This window comes from Lepidochelys olivacea (assembly GCF_965140295.1).
Source record: "Lepidochelys olivacea isolate rLepOli2 genome assembly, chromosome: 2".
Classification (NCBI taxonomy): Eukaryota; Metazoa; Chordata; order Testudines; family Cheloniidae; genus Lepidochelys; species Lepidochelys olivacea.
In genome coordinates this window covers 114,722,295-114,750,277 of record NC_140412.1, presented here as the reverse complement: position 1 = coordinate 114,750,277, position 27,983 = coordinate 114,722,295, and the positions used below count along the sequence as shown (strand labels likewise).

The following is a 27,983-nucleotide window of genomic DNA, read 5'->3' as shown; positions in this document are numbered from 1 at the left end:
GGCCACCATTCCTGAGGACATGCTGATGACACTCGTTAAAAAAAATGTGTTAATTAAATTTGTGATTGAACTCCTTGGGGGAGAATTGTATGTCCCCTGCTCTGTTTTACCAGCATTCTCCCATATATTTCATGTTATAGCAGTCAGATGATAACTCAGTACATGTTGTTCATTTTAAGAACACTTTCACTGCAGATTTGACAAAACACAAAGAAGGTACCAATGTGAGATTTCTAAAGATAGCTACAGCCCTCGACCCAAGGTTTAAGAATCTGAAGTGCCTTCCAAAATCTGAGAGGGTCGAGGTATGGAGCATGCTCTCAGAAGCCTTAAAAGAGCAACACTCCGATGCAGAAACTACACATTCCGAACTATTAAAAAAGAAAGCTGTTTTGGATTGTTATTGAGCAGAACCCGTCATCAGCATGGACATGTGTCCCCTGGAATGGCGATTGAAGAATAAAGGGACATATGAATCTTTATTGCATCTTGCCTGTAAATGCTGGCTACTACAGTGCCATGAGACCATGTGTTCTCACTTTCAGGTGACACTGTAAACAAGAAGCGGGCAGCATTATCTCTTGCAAATGTAAAGAAACTTGTTTGTCTGAGCAATTGGCTGAACAAGAGTGAACTTGCGGGCTCTAAAACAGGGGTGGGCAACCTATGGCTCGCGTGGCAAACATGGCACGTGAGCCAATTTTTAATGGCACGCTGCTGTCTGCCAGACCCTGGCAGACAGCAGCGTGCCATTAAAATTACGCCCCCACCCTCTCCTTGCAGGGCAGGCAAGCTTCCCCCTCCCCCTGCCTCTTCCCCCAGCGTGCTGAGTTCCTGGCCCTCCTTCTCTCCCTCCCTGCAGCCGATCAGCTGATGGCCCTTCCTACGGAGGGGAGAGGGAAAAGCTGACCGCAGCAGGCTCTCTGCTCTGGGGACCTTGGGGAGGGGGGTGGAATCAGGGCATATCCCCACAGCCCCCTGCTGTGAGCCGCTCAGGGCAGGGGGCTGGGAGCACCCCCACGACCCCAGCCCACACCCCCAGCCCTCTGCCCTGACTCCTGCATCCCCTCACACACACACCAAGCCCTCTGCCCTGACCCCTGCACCCCCTAACACACACCCAGCCCTCTGCCCTCACCCCCACACCTCCCACACACCCCAGCCCCGTGCCCTGACCCCTGCACCCCCCCACAACCCCAGCCCTGACTCCTGCACCCTCCTCACACAACCCCAGCCCCCTGCCCTGAGCACCAAACCGGAGCTCCTGCACACACACACCCCGCATTCCCACCTGCACCTCTCACACCAAATGGGAGCTGCCCAGGTAAGCGCTCCACACCTCCTGCCCCAACCCTGAGCCCCCTCCCTCATTCTAGCTCCTGGCCAGACCCTGCACCCCATCCTGCTCCTTCACCCCCAGCCCTGGTCTCAGCGCACTCCCACACTCATCTCAGTGCAGAGAGAGGAAGAGAATGGCTAGAACCAGGGAGAAGGTAGGTGCCTACTCTATGTGGACAGGGCCGGGATCCCAGACCAGCAGTGGGCTGAGCGGGGCCGGCAGCTGGGACCCTGGCTGGCAGGAGCCGGCGGACTGAACCCCAGACCGGCAGCAGACTGAGGGGCAGCGGGCTGAGCCGCTCAGCCCACTGCTGGTCTGGGGTCCCGGCCGCCGGCCCTGCTCAGCCTACTGCCAGTCTGGGGTTCTGGCTGCCAGCCCCTTGCCAGCCGGGGTCCCGGCTGCAGGCCCCGCTCAGCCCGCTGCTGGTCTGGGTGAACGGAACCCCAGGCCGGCAATGGGCTGAGTGGAACAGTGGTGTAAGATCAGCATTTTATTTTAATTTTAAATGAAGCTTCTTAAACATTTTGAAAACCTTATTTACATACGACAATAGTTTAGTTATATAATATATAGACTTATAGAGCGAGACCTTCTAAAAAAACGTTAAAATGTATTATTGGCTCGCGAAACCTTAAATTAGAGTGAATAAATGAAGACTCAGCCCACCACTTCTAAAATGTTGCTGACCCCTGCTCTAAAATTTTACATTGTTTTACTTTTGAATGCAGTTATATTTTTGTCCATAATTCTACATTTGTAAGTTCAACTTTCATGATAAAGAGATTGCACGACAGTACTTTTATTAGGTGAATTGAAAAATACTATTTCTTTTGTTTTTTACTGTGCAAATATTTGTAATAAAAAATAAATATAAAGTGAGCACTGTACACTTTCTATTCTGTGTTGTAATTGAAATCAATATATTTGCAAGTGTAGAAAACACCCAAAAATATTTAAATAAATGGCATTCTATTATTGTTTAACAGTGCAATTAATTGTGCGACTAATCGCGATTAATTTTTTTAATCGCTTGACAGCCCTAATTAATGTTTTTTATTTATTATACAATCTGGAGCAGCAATGCATGGCCAGGAAACCAAATGAATATCTGTCTGTGTGTATTTGTGTGTATGTACACATGTACAAGAGATACAAAAAGTTCTGCTATTTTAGCCAGGCATGAATACAATTGGGAAGCTATTGTTTGAGTTTAATCTTAGCAGCTGTCAAATATCATCAAACCTTTAATATGTCAGAAAACAAACTTATTTCTTCCCTTTCGAGGTCGAATAGCGCTCACCATGGAAAAGTGGAGGGGACTATGCAAGTCCCACATTTTCAGAAATGCCATTTGTTTGCAGTTACCAGGAATGCAGGCATCTTCGCAGTTGTTGTACATGGAAATGTCACATTAGATGTTTGAGTGAATTTGTAGCAATAGTGCACACAATTTTGCACATGTGCATTTCTTTGAAAATGTGGACCTTATTGAGTATTTGAATGATTATTATGATACAATGTGAGTGAGTTTTGGTGCCAAAATTGTAATAATATTTTGCTCTGAAACTAAAGACACAAGTAAGTGGGTAAAGTTCACATTGCAGTTTGAAGCTGACATGAGACTGAAATGATACAATCTTTCAACATGGAATTTTGTCTCCAGCTGTCTAGCCAGGGGGATGGGTTAGGGAGCTAGCACTTGTGCATTCTCGAATAACAGAAGTCAAGGAGGATTCAATGCCTTAACATTCATCAGTGAAATAACCCCATTTACTCAGAGAGAAAGTGTTTATGTCAACAAAAATGGAAACATCTGAAAACTACATACAGCATGGGGGAAAACCAAGGATCTTAGCATCCAAGTGTGTGTGGCAGTCACTTTAATGCACCATAACCCTCACACTGACATTCTTCTTTTCTCCTAACAAATGAATATAAGCGGGAGCCTATAAATGTCCATAGCTGCCGGAAGGTTTAAAACCAGGATAGTTGGAAATGCAACCAAATGGAAATGTTTATCTCTTTGCCTATTTAAAAGAGCTATTAAATGTTTAATACAAGTGCAGGAGAAATCATATGAGATGGTCAGACATGTGGCCGAAAATGCCAAGGTGTATATGCTATGAGTAAATATATTCTTTTGAAAAATAGCAGTCCTGGATGGAATGCACTGAACTAAGATCCTGACTACACACAGACTTTGCACCAGTTTTATAACTGTTGGGTTAGGGGTATGATATTTTACTTTTAAAGTTATACCAGTACAGCAGCTAGTGTGGATATCATCTGTGTAAAGGTGCCTTATACCAGAATTGCAGAGTTCTCCTTCCCATATAAGCATAAGTTATACTGGTATAAATCACACTTATGCTAGAATAACCGTATCCACACTAGGGTGGGGTTGTACTGCTTTAACTATACCAGTATAGTTAAAGCAAGAGGTATAACTTTTGTCTGTAGACAAAAGCCCTTAAATGAGGAGAAATATGGGAAGCCTCACTGGTATTGTGAATCCTTCTTGCTTTCTATGTTCGTAATGCTGTCAAAACAACAATGGCTCACTTAAGTGAGGCCTCTTGTGCTCCCGTGTTCTTGTCCCTTGCTTTCTGCATTACCCTCAGTATGCCCAAATACTCCTCAGCTGTCATTCATTGAGGCAGTTTGATCCAATGGAGAGAACACTTAGAGACATGGTTTGCTTGCTAGTTCTACCATTAATGTGCTTTGTGACCATGGGCAGGCCACTTCTTCACTGTGCCTCTACTCTCTCCCACCACCTCTTTGTCTTAACTGATTGTAAGCTCTTCAGGGTATAGACTGTCTCTTACGGTGTGTCTGTAAAGTGCCTAGCACGATGGGGTCCTGATCTTTGTTGAGGCTTGTAAGAGTTACCATAATACAAAGAAATACTAATAATTTAGGCAAGTATAATATTAAACAAAAACTTGCCTATAGTCTAAGAAAGTAACTTACGAAATCAAACTGAAAAGGATAACGTTTTGCAGACCAAAAGAAAAAAAAATATTTTATTAGTGAAGAAAAACATATGCATATGGTTATTAAGAATGCAACTGAATGAATAGTTGCAAGTTTTCTTTCTCGTGCTACAAACTAATGACCCACAATTCTCCTTTTTTGTTTTACTGTCAATCCTGTCAACCCCTTAAAAATCCAGTGTTCTTCTCAACTGTCATTAAAATGAATAATATATTCACGTGATTCAATTCAGACCATACAAAACAGGTAGTGGCTTTTTGGGGAGCATCCAGATACAGCTTAAAAACAGGTCAAGAACAAAATAAACAATTTCAATGAGAGAATGGGCCAAAATGGCTTTTATCTGTGTCACTCTCCATCTAAAAACTTTGGTTCAGATAAAATAATAGTACTTAGGACTTATGTAGTGGTTTTCATCCATAGATCTCAAAGTTCTTTATAAAAATGGGCAAGCATACTTACCCCCATTTTACAGATGGGGAAACTGAAGCACAGATGTAAATGAATTGCATAAGACTCAATAGGAGAGCCAAGACTAGAACTCTGATATCCTGGCTCCCAATGTAGCACCTTCTCCATTGGGCCTCACTAAATCCTCAAAATAGAATTTGATTTCCAACCATTCTTCCCGTTTCAAAATGAAAATTTTCCACTTAGGTCATTGCAAAACCATGACTAAAACATAATACCCTTGGTACATTGCTAGTTGTAACCATTTGAATGTTAGAGCAAAGTCTCAACATTGCCTGTATGCATTGCTCAGATTGCAACAAAAAGGAGAGGGGTACATCTTCCCACCTGCTCCTTTTCTCCCTTACTGAATGAGGCCCCTTACTGAATGAGGGAGGCAACCTAGTGACAGAGGATGTGGAAAAAGCTAATGTACTCAATGCTTTTTTTGCCTCTGTTTTCACTAACAAGGTCAGCTCCCAGACTGCTGCGCTGGGCATCACAAAATGCGGTAGAGATGGCCAGCCCTCTGTGGAGATAGAGGCGGTTAGGGACTATTTAGAAAAGCTGGACGTGCACAAGTCCATGGGGCTGGACGAGTTGCATCTGAGAGTGCTGAAGGAATTGGCGGCTGTGATTGCAGAGCCACTGGCCATTATCTTTGAAAACTCGTGGCGAACCGGGGAAGTCCCGGATGACTGGAAAAAGGCTAATGTAGTGCCAATCTTTAAAAAAGGGAAGAAGGAAGATCCTGGGAACTACAGGCCAGTCAGCCTCACCTCAGTCCCTGGAAAAATCATGGAGCAGGTCCTCAAAGAATCAATCCTGAAGCACTTGCATGAGAGGAAAGTGATCAGGAACAGCCAGCATGGATTCACCAAGGGAAGGTCATGCCTGACTAATCTAATCGCCTTTTATGATGAGATTACTGGTTCTGTGGATGAAGGGAAAGCAGTGGATGTATTGTTTCTTGACTTTAGCAAAGCTTTTGACACGGTCTCCCATAGTATTCTTGTCAGCAAGTTAAGGAAGTATGGGCTGGATGAATGCACTATAAGGTGGGTAGAAAGCTGGCTAAATTGTCGGGCTCAACGGGTAGTGATCAATGGCTCCATGTCTAGTTGGCAGCCGGTATCAAGTGGAGTGCCCCAAGGGTCGGTCCTGGGGCCGGTTTTATTCAATATCTTCATAAATGATCTGAAGGATGGTGTGGATTGCACTCTCAGCAAATTTGCGGATGATACTAAACTGGGAGGAGTGGTAGATACGCTGGAGGGGAGGGATAGGATACAGAAGGACCTAGACCAATTGGAAGATTGGGCCAAAAGGAATCTGATGAGGTTCAATAAGGATAAGTGCAGGGTCCTGCACTTAGGACGGAAGAACCCAATGCACAGCTACAGACTAGGGACCGAATGGCTAGGCAGCAGTTCTGCAGAAAAGGACCTAGGGGTGACAGTGGACGAGAAGCTGGATATGAGTCAGCAGTGTGCCCTTGTTGCCAAGAAGGCCAATGGCATTTTGGGATGTATAAGTAGGGGCATAGCGAGCAGATCGAGGGACGTGATCGTTCCCCTCTATTCGACATTGGTGAGGCCTCATCTGGAGTACTGTGTCCAGTTTTGGGCCCCACACTTCAAGAAGGATGTGGATAAATTGGAGAGAGTCCAGCGAAGGGCAACAAAAATGATTAGGGGACTGGAACACATGAGTTATGAGGAGAGGCTGAGGGAGCTGGGATTGTTTAGCCTGCAGAAGAGAAGAATGAGGGGGGATTTGATAGCTGCTTTCAACTACCTGAAAGGGGGTTCCAAAGAGGATGGCTCTAGACTGTTCTCAATGGTAGCAGATGACAGAACGAGGAGTAATGGTCTCAAGTTGCAGTGGGGGAGGTTTAGATTGGATATTAGGAAAAACTTTTTCACTAAGAGGGTGGTGAAACACTGGAATGCGTTACCTAGGGAGGTGGTAGAATCTCCTTCCTTAGAGGTTTTTAAGGTCAGGCTTGACAAAGCCCTGGCTGGGATGATTTAACTGGGAATTGGTCCTGCTTCGAGCAGGGGGTTGGACTAGATGACCTTCTGGGGTCCCTTCCAACCCTGATATTCTATGATTCTATGATTCTATGATTCCTTTAGTAACTATTCAGCATGAGCTAGTTCCAGCAGGAGACTAAATTCACGTGACAAGCAGCAAAAGCCCCCATTTAGACATTCTGTGGCTAGTTATGCAAAGTGAAAACCCTTTGATGTACCAGTATCAGGGAAAATATACAGGATTGGTTGGTTGGTTGATTGTCACAAGAAAGAGAAAGCTTGGTTGCCAGCTCAAGAAGCTTTGTGTTCCCAGAGTGTTTGTGCATGTTTCTTGTATGACCTAGACAAACTGTTTGTTTAGTTACATAACATAACGCTTGTCCTATTCATATAGTTAGGGAGATCTCTGAATCAGATCCTCATTGGTACTTAGATTGGTACTTAGATCCCTAAAGATCCATTGGTACTTAGTCCCAGTTTTACATGAGTAAATCCCCAGGGTCTAGTCCCCTGCTATAAATACCTAAAAGAGTCATTAGAGCAGGGAGGACTGGACTGGACTCTGTTTCCCACCTCCCAGGTTGGGTGCCTGAAATACTAGGCAATGGAGTTATTCTCTTTCTCTCTGCTCCAGTGACTCTGTAAGTAGCAATCCACAATGGAACAGCTTCAACAGGAGAGACTGAAGGAGCCCATCATCAGAATATCCCACAGCTCAGTGATTACACCCCTCTCCTAAGAGGTGGGAGACCCCTCTTCAAATCCTGTTTCCCTCTCTGCCGGAGGGGGAATTGAACCTGTATTTCCACACCCCAAGGGAGTGCTGTAATAACTGGGCTAAAAGTTATAAGGTGAGCACCTTCTTCTCCAGCCATTTTGTGTGGAGTAAGGCAAGCGCCAAATGCATTTTTCACAAGAAATGACTGAGGCACCTAGGCCACCTGACTCCAGGAAATAGGTTCCTGGTTGTGAATTGCAAGCAGAACTAAGTGCCTCTCTGCAGCCTGGATTTAGACACCTAACTCTGTGAGAGGGGTGGGGCTTAGTTTACATTTCTCTTGTTGTCATCTTCCATTGCCTAATCTGTGTTCCCTGTAAGCTGCGCACGGGAGCAGCCCTGCAGGAGAGAGTCAAGGGCTGCCCAGCTGATCAGGAGAACACGCCCAGCCGGGCAGCATGTGTTCAGGTGCCCGTCCCCCACCGTTGCTCTGTCCTGCAGCTGCTCTCGGGACCATCCTGCTGGCTGTGCAGTGGGGGAGGGGGCTGATGTCCAGGCATCCCCCTGTCCCCCCAGCCCCTGTACCCGGTCTCCGCAGGGCAGAGGGGCCACAGCTTGGCTCAGGACTCAGAGCTGCCGGGAAGGGTGAGTGGCTGAGTGCCTTTCTTAAAGAGACAGTGCCCTGTTGTCTGAGATTTCCCCAGCAACCAGCTCACACAGTCAGTCTCTCTCTCTTCCGCTGCCCACCTACCCCATCTCCGCAGAGCAGGGGCGGGGAGACAACAGGGCTCAGGACAGAGTAGGAGAGCTTTCAGTGAGTGTCTTAAAGAGAGCGTGCAGGGTGTCTCTCAGAAACTTTCCCAGCAGCCAGCACACATGTTGTGTGTGTGTGTCTGTGTCTCTCTCGCTCACACACACACACACACGGTGTCACACACACTGTCTCACACACACTGTCTGTGTTACACTGTCTCTGTCACACTCTGCAACACAGTCTGTGTCATACATACTGTCTCTGTCACTCTGTCACACACATAATGTTTCATACACGCACACACAAACACTGTCTCTGTATCACACACACACACATACACTGTGTCAAACACACACTGCCTCTGTGTGATAGTCACCTCCCAACACATATTTGTATTGTTGTTGTTGTTGTTACTTCTTGGTACTTCCTGCAATGCACATATATTCTCTGTAATTTTATTCTTTCAAAGTGTGTTATTTTAGTGTTTTGCCTGGTCTATGCATGCCATAATTTTTATTTCTCTTACACTTAAATTTAATTCCTCGAGTAGTGAGTTCTAAAATGCCTAACCTGCCCTGGTTGGAGTAATTATCCCCATTTAACTTTTAAAAATATATATATTATATCTAGGTTTTTTGTTTTTACTGGTGGCGCACATCTGCACATACCTTGCTGCACATAACAAAATATATTCCACACATGGACAGAAAAAATTAGAGGGAACATTGGTTGCCTTGTTTAGGTGGCTCCCTGCCTAGTGTTCTGGCTTTTGTGGATCTCATTCTTAGGCACCTATCTCTTCTCTATCCATTTGTGGATTTGGGCCTCTGAGACTGTTCTACTGATTTAAAAACACTCAGGCTGTAAATGATATATCCCTTATATATATAACTGATATACCCAAAACACACAGCCACCTAACAAAACTAACAGCTTTTCCCCCATAGCCACGAGGTGATCTGAACTTTTGCTAACCTCAGAGCTGTGAAATATAGCAGAGTTCATGGGGAAGAGGAAACACCCTCATCAAATCTTTTCCCTGACAATTGACATTTAGTGTGCTGTCCCTTTAAATATCTGGCAGCTCCCCAGATCCCCATGGTATTTACAGTGGACATCTTGGATCAAAAGGAAGAAATGCCGTTGGCTATTTCTGAAGCCTTAAAAGCCTTATTTTCGTTATGATAGCATTTATAATGCTCGCGTAAGCTCTCCCCATGCCACGTCAGTGCCAATGATCTTTTCAGAACTCTTAATTCACTTCTAGTAGACATCTTGGATTCTACAATTACTGGAAGGAAACTTCCCCCACGCCCTTCCCACAAGTTGGCAGAACTGCTAGTAGCATTAATCATGTATATAGTGCTGTAAGGTGAGCATGGCCTATTACATTTCATTACAGGCAGCTGGTTTGCAGTCAGTCACTGAGAGGTTGGTTGATCATTGTGCAGTGGCTGGAATGCTTCCCAAAATACATGCGTTTTCAGGAACTCCTTAAATGAGAAGCGAGAGGAAGCTTGTCATAGATGAATTAGAAGATGACATTTATTGCAGACTCAGCAACCAGGGTCAGTGCAGTTCTGCCTTGACGAAGTGAAAACATGGTTCTATCTTGTAATGTAGGTGGGACCTAAACATGCCCCTGAATGTAGCATGATTTGGGAACGGAAGTTAAATTGCAGTTCTATTCCCTCTACGCTTACAGGATGGGATCATTTTTAAACTGAGTCTGGGATGCTGTAAACAGGTTTCCCAGCATGCTATTTCCAGAGGGTGAGGCAAGTCATCCCATTTGATTATGCGGATTTGAGTTACACAGATCATCCCAAAATCATATGAATAAAATCTTGATACCACATCAAATTGTCAGGTATTCTGTATATGCTGAATGTTTACAGAAGGAGGGAAATGTAGATATCTCGGAGAACTTGAAAACATTTCACTCTTACTATTTTTTGTACCCCTCCAGTTGTAAAGCTAGGCTCCCTTAGTACTGTTTGTACATCTATACAGGCCTGGGAAGGAGAGAGAAATTATAACATATTATTATAAATTATAAAATTATAAATTATAAAAATTATAAATTATAAATAGTTTTTCCATCTGTAATAATGTCACACTTGGAAGCCCCAGTGTCTCTCAATCTTCCTAGGCCATTACAAAAAGTTGGCCTGTTGGGAAGGACAAATTCCCAGCTGTGCATTGAGATTTTAAAAAAAATAAATCCAAAATCTAGCACTGAACAAGATAATAGTTAGCCCTATTGCTGGCCCAGAATCCTGAACCTGAGACCAATGTAATTTTGAGAAGAAAAGGAATAATTTTCTGTGACTAATAGCTTTAAAAAAAACAGTGGCTGTTTTGCATCTGTTCAGTGGTTTGGAATGTTGAAGTAGTCCCAGTGAAGCTGGATTAGTAGGCAGAGAGCAGGTGATAGGGTCAAAAGTGCATCATGGCTTCCATTTATCACTCCGTTTATCACATGGCTATCACTCATGGGAAAGTGGCATATATGTTCATGCTGCACAAGCATAAGTATTTGTAAATATACATTTATAAAGTGGATGTTTAAAAACAATCTAAGAAAAGTTCTCAGTCAGAAATATCTGGGAAGTTCCATTTAGCTTCAAAGGCATCAGGAATTGCAGTGTCTTGCAAAGTTATTGAGTTGGAAAAATCTTAAAAAACTGGAATCTTGAGAGAAACAAGGCTGGGACGTCTGCATGATTATTTCATACTTTTTGGCTCTTCTGATTCATGTCTAGCATTGAACCTCTCCCCTTCCTGCCTCCCTTAGCCTCAGGAGGCTGCCATGACCTTATAACCACCCACGGTTTCCATGTTACTGTCAGCATCCTTACACTTGACTGATGAGAAGTATGTGATTATTCAACACATCATAAAAACAGCTATGTCAATTGAAGGAGAGATCTGGAATATATTTATAGAAATCTGTAAACAATCGTTTCAATTCTGCTATTCAGTGCTGTGCACACATTACCTTATGAGCTGTTGAGCTGTCAGATTTACTTTGATTCTTTCACCTCTTTTAAAAATTACCAAGTGCTCTGCTGTATTCCTAACCAGTTTGTATTTCATAACATTCTGTTTATGGAGACAATTTCATTTTTGAACTGCACTAACCTAGAAGGTTTTCTTTGTATGATTACACATCTTTTCATTGATTTTTAAGAGGCTTGACATGCCATGATTCACTGACCTGCCCTGTGCTAAAAAGCTTCTTTAGGCAACTATAGCGCGTGCATCCGTTCATTACATTCAGCTCAATGTGTGCTTTAAATAGACAGCGGTGGGGGGAGTTGTGAAACCCTTTTGGAAAGATAAATAATGCAACAGTGGAACATTCATTGCAAAAGTCTGTGTGTTCTAGGCGCTAGTCCGGCTTTTTACTCACCATAGCATGATTTAACCACCTTGGAATCATCCCATCCAGGCTCTTGGGGTAAACCAGTTCTCGGTTGTACGTATACAATACCCAAAAGGACATAAACACAAACTGCAACACAAGAATTTTTGTTGTAAAAGGCAAAGCAGGCTGTAGGAAAAATGTGAGCTTGCGAGATAAAACAACTGATGTATCACACAAATTACAAAGTAAAGAAGGGAAATTACTGCAAGTTGCGGTGTTCTGCTGTTGTTAATGCCATGTCAGACTCACCTTGCCTTTCTCAGTATTCTGGGGCATATGTCTATAAGAAACCCCTCCTCTACTGTATAAACTGCTGACTCTGAAATTTCCAGGGAACACATGACTATCCTTGAACCCTTCTTATTCTGCCAGTGGGATCTTGGATGGTCCATCATGCCAAAGGATTTGTTCTGCTCAGTAACAAAGGAAAAGCAGATAGTAGCAAGACTGATTGTCTAAATCTTGGCATGCCGGTAAAGTCTGTAAACTTCATTCCTAAGCTGTAGGTACAGGAGTAGGCTGTATCTTCTGCCCATCTGATCCAATAGGGGAGGATTTACAGTGGGAGGATTTAAGCGTAAGAAATGAATCCCAGTATCAGCTACTGATATCCAAAAGCTCATTTGTACTTTCTTGGCCTGGTTTTACATTTGAGCACAAGTTGTCCATATTATGGAAACGAGGGCATGAGAGGTGGGGAGGATTGTGAGTACTAAATATAGTGCACGCAGTTTACAGACAGATACGTCCTAGTGTTCAGCCCTTTTCTGTTTCATACGCAGAAGTGTGCATGGGAGATGTGACGGCAGTGTTACAAGAAACTGATATGCAAAGAACGACTAGTAGCTGAGATGGCTTAGTCTCAATTGCAGGAATGGCCTCTCTTGATTCACCTGGCTGAAATGCTTGTGGACCCAGTTAAAGATGAATTTCAGCTCTCCTGAGCCCAGCTTCTGTAAGCCCCTCTCAAGCTGAGTTGTACTGACTGAGTGATTTCAGTCTCTGGCCCATTACTTGCAAAATCATTTGGCGGACACAATTGTCTACATGTGACCAGACAGTCCAAAATGAATATTTTGTCGATTATTCTAAGTAATATCATTTAAGTCTGTTTCTCTTCTGTGTGTGTTTAAACTCATTTTGCAGTCAGGGAAGACAATATGAGGATTTGTTGCCTTTTAAGGACCCTACTAGACACTTAAGGCACATGTTGCCCTTTTGGTGAAACTATTTCAGTAGGTAATTTCATTGGCTCTTATGTATAAGGGTAGCAGAATGTCTACTTTCTGCCCTTTGATTTTGGTGGACCTCTGTTTGCTTATGGCTGGGTTGTAGGGGGTTTAGGGAGGGGGCTTGTAGACGCTGTGTATGTCAGAGCAACATGTTCAACAATAAACCACTAGCTAGCTTCACATCTGGGGCTAGATTTAAGCATTGTTTCTTCATTGAAATTGATGTGTTCTGTTTTCAAAAGACAAAATGAAGCTCCTTAGTAATATCTGTATCTATCTGGTACATGTGTATGTATAATTATTATTATAAACATTGGTTACTTACCGTGGCCACAGGGAAAGCCAGGGCACTGAAGAGAAGGTCTCTGCAGGAAATTATGTATTTAGCACTTGGCAGTTTCTTAATTAGTCTCAACACATCAGCCAGGAAGGAGATCCCATAGAAAACAGCCTGCAAAACCTAAATTAATTACAGATAATGAGGGAATCTTCATCCACCATTGATTAGCATGTTCCTGCATGAACTCAATACTTGCTCTTTAGGGAGCTGTTTTGTTGGTGAACTACAAGTCAGCACCAGGGAAATAGCTTTTGGCTCAATTTTCCTTATTAACTGAAAGTGATTAAATAAAGTAGTTCAGGAGATTACTTTAACAGTACCTCGCTTAATGGACCGAGCAGAACAGTGTGGTGTGAAGAGTGAGCTTTATTCAGATTGAAAGTGGCAGGATGTGTTGAAAGACAGGTCTTTTTGCAATTAATATGTTAATTGTTCACCTCAAGGTAACATAGTAGTGATGGGAGGGGACAAATCTGTGGCTATTCTGAGTTCTAATGTTTCCTGCAAATCAACCACTATAAGTGTTCTCACAGGTTAGCCAAGATGGTGCCTCCTGGCTGGTGGTGATAGTTTAGAGTTCATGCCCATACTGTACCAATTAATCAATACATAATACCCTAAAAGGGCTGTGTTAGACAGCGAAGCCACTTGAAAAAGAGTTGTCCTGTACTGGGTCTTGAACCTATTTCTGCTGAATTCAGGGGATGCAAGAGCAGGACTTTACATTCAGATCCGCAAAGATATTTTAGGCAGGAGTTAGCCACCTCAATACCTTGAGGATCTGGGCCTCAGTAACTAGAAATAAGACACCTTTGCACTAGAATTGAGAGCACTGGTTGAATTAATTTTTTTGGCAAATAATGTAACCAATTGATTCTGGCTCTTTTTAAGTTAGCAAACTTCATAGAAGGTCTGATAATATTATGCAAATAATGTATTATCTGTATTTTCTTCCACTGATCATCAAATAATTGTATCTGAAAACAACGTTTCTCATTGTTCAACCACCTCGGCTAGTGCTACACAATGGATCATAGTGCACTAAACGTGGAAAGAAGTAAAGATGGAGCCTATTAAGAACTTGCTGCTCTTTGGCTGCTAATCTGTGCTCAACTTTGAACCTGAGCTCAGTTTTCTTGATTATTGGTGGTATTTTTAAAGCTAGATTCTCTCTCTCTCTCTCTTGTGCTGGGAAACTCAGTCTACTGCAAATGCTGGCACTGCTGAGATGGAAAGATACTTTATGGCATTCGGAATTATGTCTCTTTTTTGCCATGATCTCACCCTGAATCAGATTTTTATTTTGAGTTTGTGTGATATCTGAGGTTGGACTGATTTCTTCTTCAGGAGCCTGGAGAAGGTGGGGCTTGGGAGGGGACACCACTGGCACAGGACTTGATCAGAAAGTTTTAGATGGAAAATAGAGGATGGGAAGCAGGATGGCCTCCCCCTGCCCACCAAAAAAAACACCCCTATTTCAAAACACAATACTTTGTGCTTTCATAGTGTGGTTCCCCTTAGGGCATCAAGGTGCATTTAAATATTAATGACTTAAGCCTCACAACACTCCAAGGAGGTAGGTAATTAGCTTTAAACAAAAGATAGGGAAACTGAAGCACAGAAAGGCTAAGTGACTTGTCCATGGTCTCACAGGAAGTATGAGGCAGAGGTGGGAGTTGATTGCAGGTCACTTGACAAATAGTGCTGTGGCTCATCCCCAACACCATTCTTCCTCCCAAAGAGGACAGGAGGCTTATAGACTGAATAATGCAATTGTCATTAAAAATAACCCAGCCAAAACCACAAATATTTACAGTTCAAGTTCATTCCAGTTTGAGACACAAAAATAGCCCTTTAAATATGTGTGTGTGTGTTTCACCATTGACTTTGAGATCTTCCTTATCAAGACTGGCCTCTCTAACTGTAGGTACAGTTTGGACTCTAAGGGCTCAATCTTGCAAGGTGCTGGACCCAAAGCAGCAAAGCACTTAAGCACATGCTCAACTTCAACGGGACTCTTTGTATACTTGAAGTTAAGCATGTGTTTAAGTGCTTTACCAGATCAGACCCTGGGGCCCCGTTCCTTGAGGCACACACATGGGAGATGGGTGCTTAAGAATTGCTCTTTTTCCTGTATGCCATTGACTATAACTACTGCAGGCTGGAGAGCAAGCTACAATGTTCAGTTCAATACTTTCTCCCTACACTTTAAACAGCATGACAAATGGCAATGAAATGACCTGTGTGACGTGATGACAGTGAAAGTCTGGTGATGCATGGTGACTAATCATTAATAAAGCATCTCATAGGCTTTCCCTATTTGAGAGAAGCTTGGTTCCCAGAGTACAAGGGTCTGATTATTGCTTTTATGGTGAGCCCTACATTAATCATGAGACAGAAATAAACTTCATTCCCCTCCCCAGTAAAATAAATTAAAACAAACATTTGGATGGAAAAGAAACAGATGGTCCCAAAGCATCCAAGTTCTCAGTCTAGCATTCTTTCTGTAGTTTACAGAAGAGGTCAATCGTATCTTCCAGACTGAAAACTTTCCACTCATTTTTCTTTACTTAGGTTGCGGTGTGTGAGCGTGTGCACGCTCACACACCTGTATCCATAGGCCCCTATTTCCAAATAAAAATCCTGGAATTTAATCTCAGGAGTGTACCTTTAAGACACCCAACATTCTATCCTCAGCTATAATAATAGAAATCCAAAGTAACTGCATTGAATTCAGTGGATTTCCATTGGTATAACTGAAAGGACACCTTAGCCTAAGATTGCTATAACTATACTTTAAAAAAAAAAAAGGTAAAAAGTTAGGAAATTAACCGTTTAAGGAGATTAACCACCTAACTGAAATAACATTCCATATCATACATGGTTTAACAGAAATAGAGAAGTGCTAACAATTAGTGTGCACACTCAAGTTACAAGTTGCAAGAGCAACTACAGGCTTTGGAAAGTTAACTATTGTCCCAGACAATGTCAGGAAAGAAATTATGGTACTACTGCTCACTTTAGGTGAAACTCACTTCTGTGCAGAAGGCCTACCTGAGGTTTATGAACACTTCAGTCCCTCTTAAGCCTTATTTGGAGAGTGTAAGTGGGACTAATTAGTGCACCGGGGTGAATTTCACCCCTTAAGGGTACGTCTACATTTTGAACTGGGGGCATAATTTCTGGTTCGAGGAGACATACCTGTGCTAGCTCTGATCAAACTAGTACACTAAAAATAGAAGTGTAGTCTCAATGAAATGAGCAGTGGAGGGGCTAGCCACTCCGTCTATGATCCAGGCCAAGAGACTAGGTATGTACTTGGGATGGCTAGCCTATGCTGCCACTCGTGCTGCTGTGGCTACGCTTCTATTTTTAGTGCTCTAGATTGACCAAAGCTAGCACAGATATGTCTCCTCAAGCTGGAAATTATGCCTCCATCTGGAAGCATAGACATACCTTTAGAGGAGTGCAGGAGTGAAGCCTTGATACCACAGGGCATGTCTACACTGCGATTAGACACCGGTGGCTGGCCTGTGCCAGCTGACTGGGGCTCACAGGGCTTGGGATAAGCGGCTGTTTAACTGCAATGAAGACATTTGGGCTCAGGCTGTAACCTGGGACCCTCCCACCTCATGGGATCCTAAAGCTCAGGCTCAAGCCTGAGACCAAATGTCTACATTGCAGTTAAACAGCCCTTAGCCCGACTCCTGTGAGCCCCCATCAGCTGGCATGGGCAAGCCGTGGGTTTTTAATTGCAGTGTAGACATATCCCCAGATATCCTGTAAACACTGAGAGGAGCTCTGCTGCTGTGCGCCTCCGTAGGTGCCTGCTATTAAGTGGTTTCATTTGGATTATACTCAGCCTATGTTTTCAGGTGCAACAAGAGAATTTAAACCCCACTTTAAAACTGGAAAACTGAACACAGCCTTAATTATGGAGTCATCACAAGTGCATCCATAATATATCACCATACCATAGAACACAGAGGGACTTGAACACCAGATCTGAACCCTCACAAACTCAGGAAAATTCATACCTGGACATGAATCCACATTTCGCAATTATGTAAGTATAATAGAAAATATACAAAAGGATGAAATTATTTTCAAGCAGCAATGTTGGCACTTGCAACTGCAGCTGCTCTCAGTATATAAATCTGCCAGATGTAGTTTAAAAGGATTCCCCAAAGTATTCCCCCCAGAACAGGAAGAGAAATAAGAACACAAACACTCTGAAAGGGAGAAGCCCATGATCAACCTGCACAGAAGGGGGAATTGACTGGCCCTTCAGGACAAACCTCTCTGTTTTCTATAAACCATTTTTAGTGCCACAGTGATAGGGGCTTTAGAAATGCTTACATACAGACAGACAGGATGTGTTTCATTAACTACAGCTATTTAATTTGGCCAGACAGATCAGATGAACTAGGAGGCATCAGTGGCAAAAATTAAATTTCACCTAATTTGATCGAAACAAGTATTTCCATTTATTTATTCCTGTGATTCATTTTCAAAGACAGCATCTGGCTACCTGAATGTATCTAATTCCCAAACTGATAGTCATAAACACAGCCCACAGCATTTTGTTTAATGGGATATAAATCTGATGTTCCATGTGGGCTGTTAGATATGGCAATCAAATTTTACTACTTTCATATATACTCACACGATAAAATTATAGAAAATATGTGCAATAAATATTGGATCTATTTGAAAACAAATAGGAAACAGTACCGTTAGTACAATCAAAACCATTTTAATAATAAGAGATTCAAGTGTAATGAACAAAATTTGGGAGAGGGAATGTGGATGCGAATGTCTGTTTGCAGTTGTCGGGGATGTTCTTTATGCATATTCTACTTGTGTATATGCAATAAACCATTTTATGTAACAGATGGAAAGATTTGGGGTAATAACTTATTCTGGATGATGTGAAAACAAGGAGTGATCTCTGTATTGATATGAAAACAAACAGAATTAGAGAAAGACCAAGTGGCAGGTTCTGCATGTTGACTGCCGAAAGGGAATTGCACTGTGGGCATTGTTTTCAGGGGCACAGCCACACAATTGTAATGTATACATGGCTGTGCACGTTGACCCTTTGTGGTGTATTTTGGAAAAGACACCACTACACATTTGGAGCTACATCCTAAGGGACATAGAGAGACCCTTTATTCCCTAAAGGGGAGCTCTGTGCTGGCCTTTCTGATTGTGAGGTTAGGTCACCTCAGTATGAGACATGGAGCAACTGAGTCATGAAGCAACTGGTCTACCTCAAAAGGAGCTGTGAGCTTAAGCATTAGCTCCTGACCCCTCCACTGTTGGATCCTATTAAAGAAGTTCTGTATTAAAATCAAATGAGTTTGATTCCCCAGAGTTTCAATTCCAGGGTATTACTAATTAAGAGGTCTCTTGGTTTTTGGTACTGTTTCTCTCCCTCTATGTGTGACACTTGCAAGCTGCTAATTGTGTTAGTACATTCTAAGACAGAGTCTGAATTCACAGAGAGAGAGACTCAAAGCAATACTCTAACAACAGAAACAGCACCCAGAGACTCCCCACCCTTTTGTTGTATTAACAATTGTCATTAAAATAGAGATAGAGGATGTATGTGGATGGATGCTTGGTGTGGATAATAACTGAATGATCAGGGAGGTGCCAGCCTAAGAATCCAGTGTCCATCGGCTGAAGAAGGCGTCAAGTGGAAATAACCAGAGGACCCCCCGGAGGGCAGACTGGAATCCACCCAACAGCCTCAAGAATGGGAGAACCAAAGAACAAGATAACATCTTGGAGCCGTCAGGAATGTGCTATCTGCTGATTGATTCAACAACAGCATGAAGCAGCAATTCCCATAGACTGGCATAGGAAGAAATTCCGATAAAAATAGACTCTAAAAAGTGAGAACTTTGGGGTCTGATTCTGCAAACCAACTTCCAGGAGCATCAGATGAGCATCTGACAAGGCCCTGCTCCCTCCTTATGTCCAGGCCACCTGGCCAGTGGCTTGGCATGAGCAACTCTAAGGCTGGTAACTATGATAACAACCTTGCAGAACCTGTGTGTGTGTGTGTTTGTATGAATGAATGTGTGAATAAATATGAGATTGAATGGAATGTTATAACTATAACTAACTGCTTACTATGATTCTTTCTGTATTCACAATAAATGTGGTATTTTGCCTTTTTCCCTTTAATAAGATCCTCCTGGTTTTTATTTTATTGGTATAACATTTTGGTGGAGAAATGCGAAAGGGGGAATATTGGTAAAAAACCTCAGTTATTGTAAATATTGGTGTGCACACCGCCAGCTCTAGTGAGCTAGGCATTTCTATTAGGTTAACCAGACCTGCTGGCCTCCAAGAAGGTAGCAGGAGACCTGCTGGCCTCTGAGAAGGTAGCAGGAAAAACAGATTAAACCAGACCTGCTGGCCTCCGAGAAGGTAGCAGGGGACCTGCTGGCCTCGGAGAAGGTAGCAGGGAAAACAGGTTAACTGGACCTGCTGGCCTCTGGGAAGGTAGCAGGGGACCTGCTGGCCTCCGGGAAGGTAGCAGGGGAAAAACGCATAGATTAAGCTATGATTTCAGAATCTAGGCTGTGTCACTTGCTAAGTAATACCAGCAGTGACAAAGAGATTGAAATATCCATGTTAAGATGTTTAAAAGAAAACAGGGTAAGCCAGTACCAGAGGGAGCAATGGAGTCAGAAGGAACTCCAACCTCACCTTTTGTTAAAGAAATTACACCTTTTAAACAAATCCTTCAAAAATTTGGGCACAGTCCTTGGACTAAACAAGCCCTAGCTGATGTCTGCACTATTTCGGACCTAGAGGATAGATTGGCTCAGTATATCCTCATATACAAACCTTCTAGTGGCACCTTAGAGACTAACCAATTTATTTGAGCATGAGCTTTCGTGAGCTCATGCTCAAATAAATTGGTTAGTCTCTAAGGTGCCACAAGTACTCCTTTTCTTTTTGCGAATACAGACTAACACGGCTGTTACTCTGAAACCTTCTAGTGCTGCCAAAAGAGATGCAGCAGCAATTTGGTTGTTGTGGGAGGCATGTAAGGATTCTTCCCTCCGCTTGTAAAGAGGAAAAGGCACAAACGGAAAAGGGAGCAGACAATTGGAAGGTGCTGGCTACAAATACTCAAAGCCACCTGAAAATAGTGAAAGAGGCACTCCAGGAATACAAAAAGAGTGAAAAAGTTAACTCTGCAGAGGCTGGAGGGAGGCAGGTAAAGGGGGAGAAGGTCCTATGTACGGCACCCCCAGGCATAATTACAAAGAGAAAAGAGTTTTAAAAAAAAAATTAACTCTGCAGAGGCTGGAGGGAATTAAGCAGTTAAACTTTGTATTTCACCCAAACAACTTTTTACCGAAAATGTTAAAAAGGAAAAGTGTTAGAGAAAGAGCATTCTTGGTTTCTTTGCAGCCATTCTGAAAGAAAAATGGGCCCTTTTCCAAAGGAATGTCTGTAAATTAGCCAGGCAAAAATAAACTATCTGATTAAAATCATTTGACTGGACAATTTAGTCAAATTTGCTAAAAGAACATAAGAGGGTTCTATTGGAACTTAACTGTCTCAAATGTATAAAGGGAATGTAAGATGTAAAAAACAGAGCAGTGTGGAAGGGATGTTAAGGAAAAGAAAATGTGTATGTATCTGTCTGTGTGTGTGTAAATATGTAAAGTTCTAAGGACCAGTTAGTTTTGTTTTTGTTTTAAATAATGCCACTAAAAATTCATTTGACTCTTTAATTCAAAGTTGCAAAACTGACAGACCTTTTTGCTAGACACAGGTAATTAGTGTTGTTTGGCTTTGGGATTTGGCATTTAACCCTTAAAAGGTAACTCAATGCTCTACAAAATTTAAAATGTTTTTAAGTTGTGGCTGCAGATGGGCAGTCAAAATCAGGAGAATATAAAAAAAAAATGTTGGATTCTTTTTGTTTGTTTTTTGTTTGTTTGTTTTTGTAACAAAATAGCAGATGAGAGTTGTAGTAAAAAAAAAAATAAAAAAAAGACAGTGCCTCTCTGAAGCAACAGCAGGGGTGAGGTGCACAAAACAAAAAGAAGCAATGTTAGAAACACTGAGTCTTAAAATGGCTCTGAGTAATCAGACTGTCACTTTGATAAAGGTACATGAAAACTCTGTAAGCAAAAAAAGAAATAGTGACGCCTTATGTAAAAATGGATCTGGATAATGTTATAGAAGTTAAACTATGGAAGGAATGTGCATTTGCCCCAGAACATGTGCAGGGTATATTGTAGAAGGGGCAAAAGAAATACAAACATACCATGCTACTTAATTAAAATGCTATTGAGGCTCCAAAGGGAGCCACAATAGGTTGGGTTTTCTTTTTGAGATTGCTGTGTGTTTTGGAACCAGAAGTTAAAAGTAATCAAAACTCTGGTGAAAGTTGATTGTGTCCCTTTTAAGATAGACTCTCTGAGCTGCTGATGGCTTTAAATCCAAAAGCAGGAAGTTTCTGTGAAAATGCAAATTAACTAAATGATAAAGGAAGGAAAGAACTAGCAGCACAAAGGAGCTGCAGATAAAGGACGTACCTGGTCAGCAAACAAATTGTCTAAATAAAAGGCATGGGATAACAAGATAATTTTAATAAATGTAATGATAATAAGTATCCCTGTAACAACGTATAGTGTGTATGATTTTTGGAAAAATCCTTTAAGGTCGTATGGTAATGATGCTTCTCAGTTATTATCTGTAAATAAAACTTAAAGCTTAACACAGCAGGAAAAACATTATAAACTTGGTCTGCTATATAAGAAGGAAAACTCAGGGATTTAATGACTAAACAGTGGGATAATTTCCCCATAACCCTTAAAAGATAAAAACCATTGAAACCTGGCCTGCCTGTAGAACAAAAACAGGAAAATGTGGGGGCAATTCCTCTGTTTTGCCTGCAATCAGCAAGGGTATTTGTAAAAGAAATATTTTAAGCAATAATCTGCCACCCCAAAAGGGGTAGAAACATGTTCTTTTGTCTTTCAGAAAATCAGGAAAAGCTGATGCCAGCTGAAAAGCAACCCAATACCATGAATCTACTGTCACAATAGAAATTGTGTTCTGTGTTCTATGTTCTGTCTTGTGTTTTGTGTTGTTGCTAGCACTGTTGTGTGTTTAAAAAAAAAAATACTGAAGACCTGCAGGAACTTAAAAATAAATTAAGCTTTCTGTCCCAGCTACAGGACAGCCTGATACAAAAACAAGTACATGCCAATGTAGACTTGGTCCAAATTGGTCTGGGTAACCTAGAAGGCCGATGGAATCTTTAGTAATGGCTTAATACTACCACATGGCTTATCCATAAGAAAAAAAAAATATTAGAAATAGGAAACTACACAGCCATAGCTATGGGATGCACTGAAATGCAGATACTTGCACTAGCTACTTTGGAACACAAAATGTTCTGGGTCATATTGGGAAATATTAAGGGTTTGATGCATTTGTTAAAAAAGAAAGAGATCATTGTTTGACACTTATCAATATGAATGGATGCAATATGTTTCCAGTATTGTAAACCAGACTTGTTAATGGGAGAAATTGTTGTCAAAATTGCACACCAACAGTCCCTGGAGGCAAAGGTATTGAAGGTTAACCCACTCCCCATATTACACATGGGATCCTTTTGGCTACCCTGGACCTTGAGCCAGTGGGCTGGGGAGGGAGGGAAGCTATTGGACACTAGAGGTTCTACCGAATGGACTCCTCAAAAGTGGGTGTGCCTCACCTTGCCTGTTGCCCCAGAACCTTGTAGTAAAGATACATCACTAGGATCATGTATGTGGCATGAATTGGAATCACAAACTCAAATTGCCTCACAGTACTTTCTCTTGAATAGGCTACATAGAAAGTGACACTGACAATTATAAATCTTAGTGTCAAAAGGGGGATTATGTTGGATCATATTAAAGAAGTTCTGTATTACAATCGCAAATGAGTTTGATTCCCCAGAGTTTAAATTCCAGGGTATTACTAATTAAGAGGTCTCTTGGTTTTTGGTGCTGTTTCTCTCCCTCTATGTGTGACACTTGCAAGCTGCTAATTGTGTTAGTACATTCTAAGACAGAGTCTGTTCTCAAAGCAATTCACAGAGAGAGAGACTCAAAGCAATACTCTAACAACAGAAACAGCACCCAGAGACTCCCCGCCCTTTTGTTGTATTAACAATTGTGATTAAAATAGAGATAGAGGATGTATGTGGATGGATGCTTAGTGTGGATAATAAGTGAATGATCAGGGAGGTGCCAGCCTAAGAATCCAGTGTCCATCGGCTGAAGAAGGCATCAAGTGGAAATAACCAGAGGACCCCCCCCGGAGGGCAGACTGGAATCCACCCAACAGCCTCAAGAATGGGAGAACCAAAGAACAAGATAACATCTTGGAGCCGTCAGGAATGTGCTATCTGCGATTGATTCAGCAACAGCATGATGAAGCAATTCCCATAGACTGGCATAGGAAGAAATTCCGATAAAAATAGACTCTAGAAAGTGAGAACTTTGGGGTCTGATTCTGCAAACCAACTTCCAGGAGCATCAGATGAGCATCGGACAAGGCCCTGCTCCCTCCTCATGTCCAGGCCACCTGGCCAGTGGCTTGGCATGAGCAACTCTAAGGCTGGTAACTATGATAACAACCTTGCAGAACCTGTGTGTGTGTGTGTGTTTGTATGAATGAATGTGTGAATAAATATGAGATTGAATGGAATGTTATAACTATAACTAACTGCTTACTATGATTCTTTCTATATTCACAATAAATGTGGTATTTTGCCTTTTTCCCTTTAATAAGATCCTGCTGGTTTTTATTTTATTGGTGTAACACCACTAGGCCTCTGGTATCCTAACCCGTCCCTCCCTCCCTCTTTTTTTCTGCCACATATAGGGACACTGGAAGTTACTACTACCCAGAGCAGCCTGTGCAGGTGAGGGAGGGAATGGTGGATTAGGTGCTTGCTATAACACCCTCCCCACTTCCTCAGAAAAAGTCTCTGGAGAAAGAGGGATTGTGAGCCATCAAGGAGCTTCTGCTTCCTCCACCCCTTCATGCCCCTGTCTGAATCTCACCACCTTTCCTCTGTGACTGGAGGGTGGTGTCTTCAGTCCAGTGGGCACCCCTGTCGCTCACTGCTCCATTTTAGAATAGTCAATTCTGCTTCTGAAAGGATGGGGAGGAAAATCAGCAGTCATTTGCTGTCTCCCCATGCTCACAGCGAGACCCTGGGAAAAGGGTAGCTTCACTCAACATCACTCCCCTGGTGACCCCAGTATTGTGACAGCAGAACAGCAGGGCCATGGGGAGGGCTGATTGTGGATCTGCCTGAGGGGGACCATTTTGCCTCAGGATTTCTTTATGTTTGGGCAGCACAAAGCCATTCCAAGGGCCAGCGATGTAGGCGGGCTCTGCAGCCGCACAGCAGCAGGCTTATGTTTTGGCCCTCGGTGGTTAGGATGTTGATGGGTATCTCCCAAGGAGAGGAGCTTATATACTACTTAGATTACTCCCGAGTGTTTCCCATTTTGTCATTCGTTTTCATTAATGGTTTTTAAAAATACAGCATAAGAATGCCCAAAAGTATAGCCCCAAATCCTGCTCCTCACTCTGTGGGTGTGGAGAGCTCAGCCTACAACAGGACAATTGTGGTTCGAAGAAGCTCAGACAGGACGTCAGGGGCCTATGGGGTGGCTCACATTGCTGGTTGTTAGTAGCCACAGCAGTTAATATTTATATTGACTACTACTGTATATGCTACACAGACACAGAAGAGACCATCCCTACCCTGAAGGGCTTAGACTCACAAAGTGCTTTAGTGTGTGCCACCATGCCCTCTATTGTGTAGTAACTCCCAGTGTGGCATTATCCAGTGGCCCTCTAGGGATAAGGATGGGCATGGGCAGGGCTGGAGGTTCCACTGCTATGTAAATCCATACACCACTGACTGGGTCACAAGGGGAATGCAAGGGCTATGGAGCCTCGAGGCTAACGAGTGTCCCTGAAGTAGCTCCATTGCCAGAACAACAGCTCAGTAGGAATTCTCCCCACAAGCCCCTGTCTCCGCCCATAGAAATCCCCTTTGCACAGCTCAGCTACTTGGGCTAGTTACATGGACCAAGTTTTGTCCCATGGACAGCATGTGTTATATGTTTTCATTTCGTTAGTAATGGTGTGATATTAGTACTAATGTGCGATGGAAAAATATATTATTGTCAGTATATCACAGTGTAATTCTAAGAAACATAGCCAGCCACTGATCACACTTCTTGAAAAGCATGTGATAATATTGCACATATTTCTACATTTCTTTATGCCCATTGTGACTTACGTTCCCCCCCCAAACAATTTTTTTAATTAAGTACATGCAATGATTGGCTATTACCTCACGATATTTTGTTTTACTGCTTGTATATTTTGTAATAGGTTAAATCATATTCAAAGAACTATAATTATCACTGCATGCATGTTACTCAGTGCTGAATATACATATACTAATACTAATTGGTAATTATTCTACTCCTAGACTAGATATCATGCTTCAAAGCTGTAAATCCTTCCTGTACACGCTCTACATTTCTTTCCTTCTCATGGTTAACTTGTGTCTTAACAATGAGGCAACTAGCTACAGTATATATAAAATTTACAAGTATTGCAATTTGCTGCCAAATATTCTTTATGCATAAACAACACAAATGTGGATACCTATTTAGTTTCCTTTGGGGTATAAACCATAAAAGAAAGCAGTATAACAGCAGCAAATACACCAGCTGCATATGTTTTGAGGCACAGATGGTAGACAGACAAATAGACAGATTGGTACCACTGTATAGTACATGCTTACCAGATTGAGAACTGTCAAATATTTCCACTGCCTACCATAAAGGAACACTTCAGACGGCTGGTCTTCTGCTCTTACAAGTGAGATTGAATAGGTTACAAAAATATACCAGACAAAAACAAGGGAATGGTACACAGCCAGTGTAGCAATTGCCATGGTTCTGCTGTGAGTGCTATTCAAGCCTAAAAGCAGCTTTTCCTTTAATGTTCAGTAGCCATGCATAAGAAATTGCACGGCAGGAGAGTTTGCTGTCTGAAGAAAGTCAGGACGCTGCTCGCATGAAACAAATATTACAACGCTGGCTGGACTTTGCTTCTTTCTTCTTCTCTTTTTTTTTTCTACTGATAAGCTTGGAAAAAATAGGCTTATTCCCTGGATTTAAATGTCTCACTCAAGATTACTGAAGATTAGTTGCAGAGTTACATAAGTTTTGGTGTTTCTGCACCGGGGAGGAGGTTGTTGCTGGTTTTGCATAACTGAGTTTCAGGTTCTTTTTGGACAAGTAGGAAAAAAACCCTATTTTTCCTTCTGGTGAGATATTGGTGTTGCCATGAGCCTTGATCAATTTTGGGGGACCTTTGTAACTTTTGTTTCAATAAAGAACGAAGATGGAAAGAAGAGAGGGCTTTCAAAGGGGAACTGAATAAATTTGTTAGTGTGGTAAAAAAGGGAGGATCTAAGGGGGTTAATACACTAATGTTAGGGTTCTTTGGTTTCGTAAGTTTTGAAAATCGTCTTTGACATTCTTTGTAGAAAGTCTTCTGAAGTAGGTTATTCTGTCAATCCATGTTACTTAAGTATTTACAAATGCACACAGCTGGTCTGACAAAATTCAAGTCACTTTAAATGTCTGGGAGGGGATAGAGAGAAGGGGCAACAGCCTGGGTTAATGTAACTTAAGTAGTTTCTTTACTGAGCTGCTTGTTTGCTTAATCACATTAACCTCCAGATAATGGTTCTTCCCTGGTATGACAGTGCAGCACTATATATATATATATATATATATATATATATATATATACACACCCACACACCCACACCCACGGAGTATATAATAGAGCAATTGCAGCTACACAGCCACTCAAGTCAAGTGTGTTAGCCTAAGTGTCTTAACCATTCAATAGTCTAGGGAAGGTTATGCAAGTCCATGAGGGAACCAGGCAGCCCTTGCTGATGAGTGCAGCCTGCAAGTATGTGGCCTGAATCTAACTGGCCACAACTGCAAAGAGGAGTCACAGAGGCCCCACTTATAGTCATTAGCAGCATCTCTTATCACTCCACGTTTGAAGCAATTGAGCTTTACTCAGAGACGGCCTGGAAGGTCAAAACTAGGGCGCTGGACTGTTGGCTCTGTCAAGAGATAGGCACTGGCTGTGTTTGAAGCTTGTTCTTGCCATATCATTCCACCTGGAGGTGATTTTGAGGTTCCTTAGGGGAATTGTCTAAACAGGGCACCTTGTGCTGGCATGGTAGCTTGGTGGATTAAACACATCTTTAAACTAGAATAGATGTGGCATGCCTTGCACCTTTAAGGAGCAGATTCTGCAAGATGACTTGTCACCTGATATCAGGAGGGACAGTGTTGGACAGGATCAGAAGCCAGGCCACATTGGTTGGTGCCATGGTTCCTATTATTAAACCCGTAGTTTCATACAGCTGAGTGTCTGCTCCTGCTGAGTAAAAGGAGCTGAGCCATGCCAGGAAGTAATACTCTGCTACAGAATAACATAGGCCAAGCCCAGAGTTTCTTAGTGTCTGTTCATTGGCTCCCCAGATAGACACAGTTAATTTGCTGATCAGGTTGTTTCTTATCTTTACTTGCAGT

At 42.3% G+C, this 27,983-nt stretch overlaps 1 protein-coding gene across 1 annotated transcript in view; it reads right to left on the bottom strand.

Annotated features, from left to right (window-relative positions):
* The window catches only part of ADTRP (androgen dependent TFPI regulating protein), a 49,606-nt gene extending 23,131 nt beyond the window's left edge, over positions 1 to 26,475 (bottom strand). The window contains exons 1-3 of the mRNA XM_084621702.1: positions 26,162 to 26,475; positions 13,282 to 13,416; positions 11,710 to 11,811 (exon numbers count right to left, since the gene is read on the bottom strand). Coding sequence (XP_084477828.1) covers positions 11,710 to 11,811; positions 13,282 to 13,416; positions 26,162 to 26,314 — 390 coding nt within the window. The 5' untranslated portion in view covers positions 26,315 to 26,475. The remainder of the gene's footprint in view (positions 1 to 11,709; positions 11,812 to 13,281; positions 13,417 to 26,161) is intronic.
* Between the last annotated feature and the right edge of the window lie 1,508 nt (positions 26,476 to 27,983).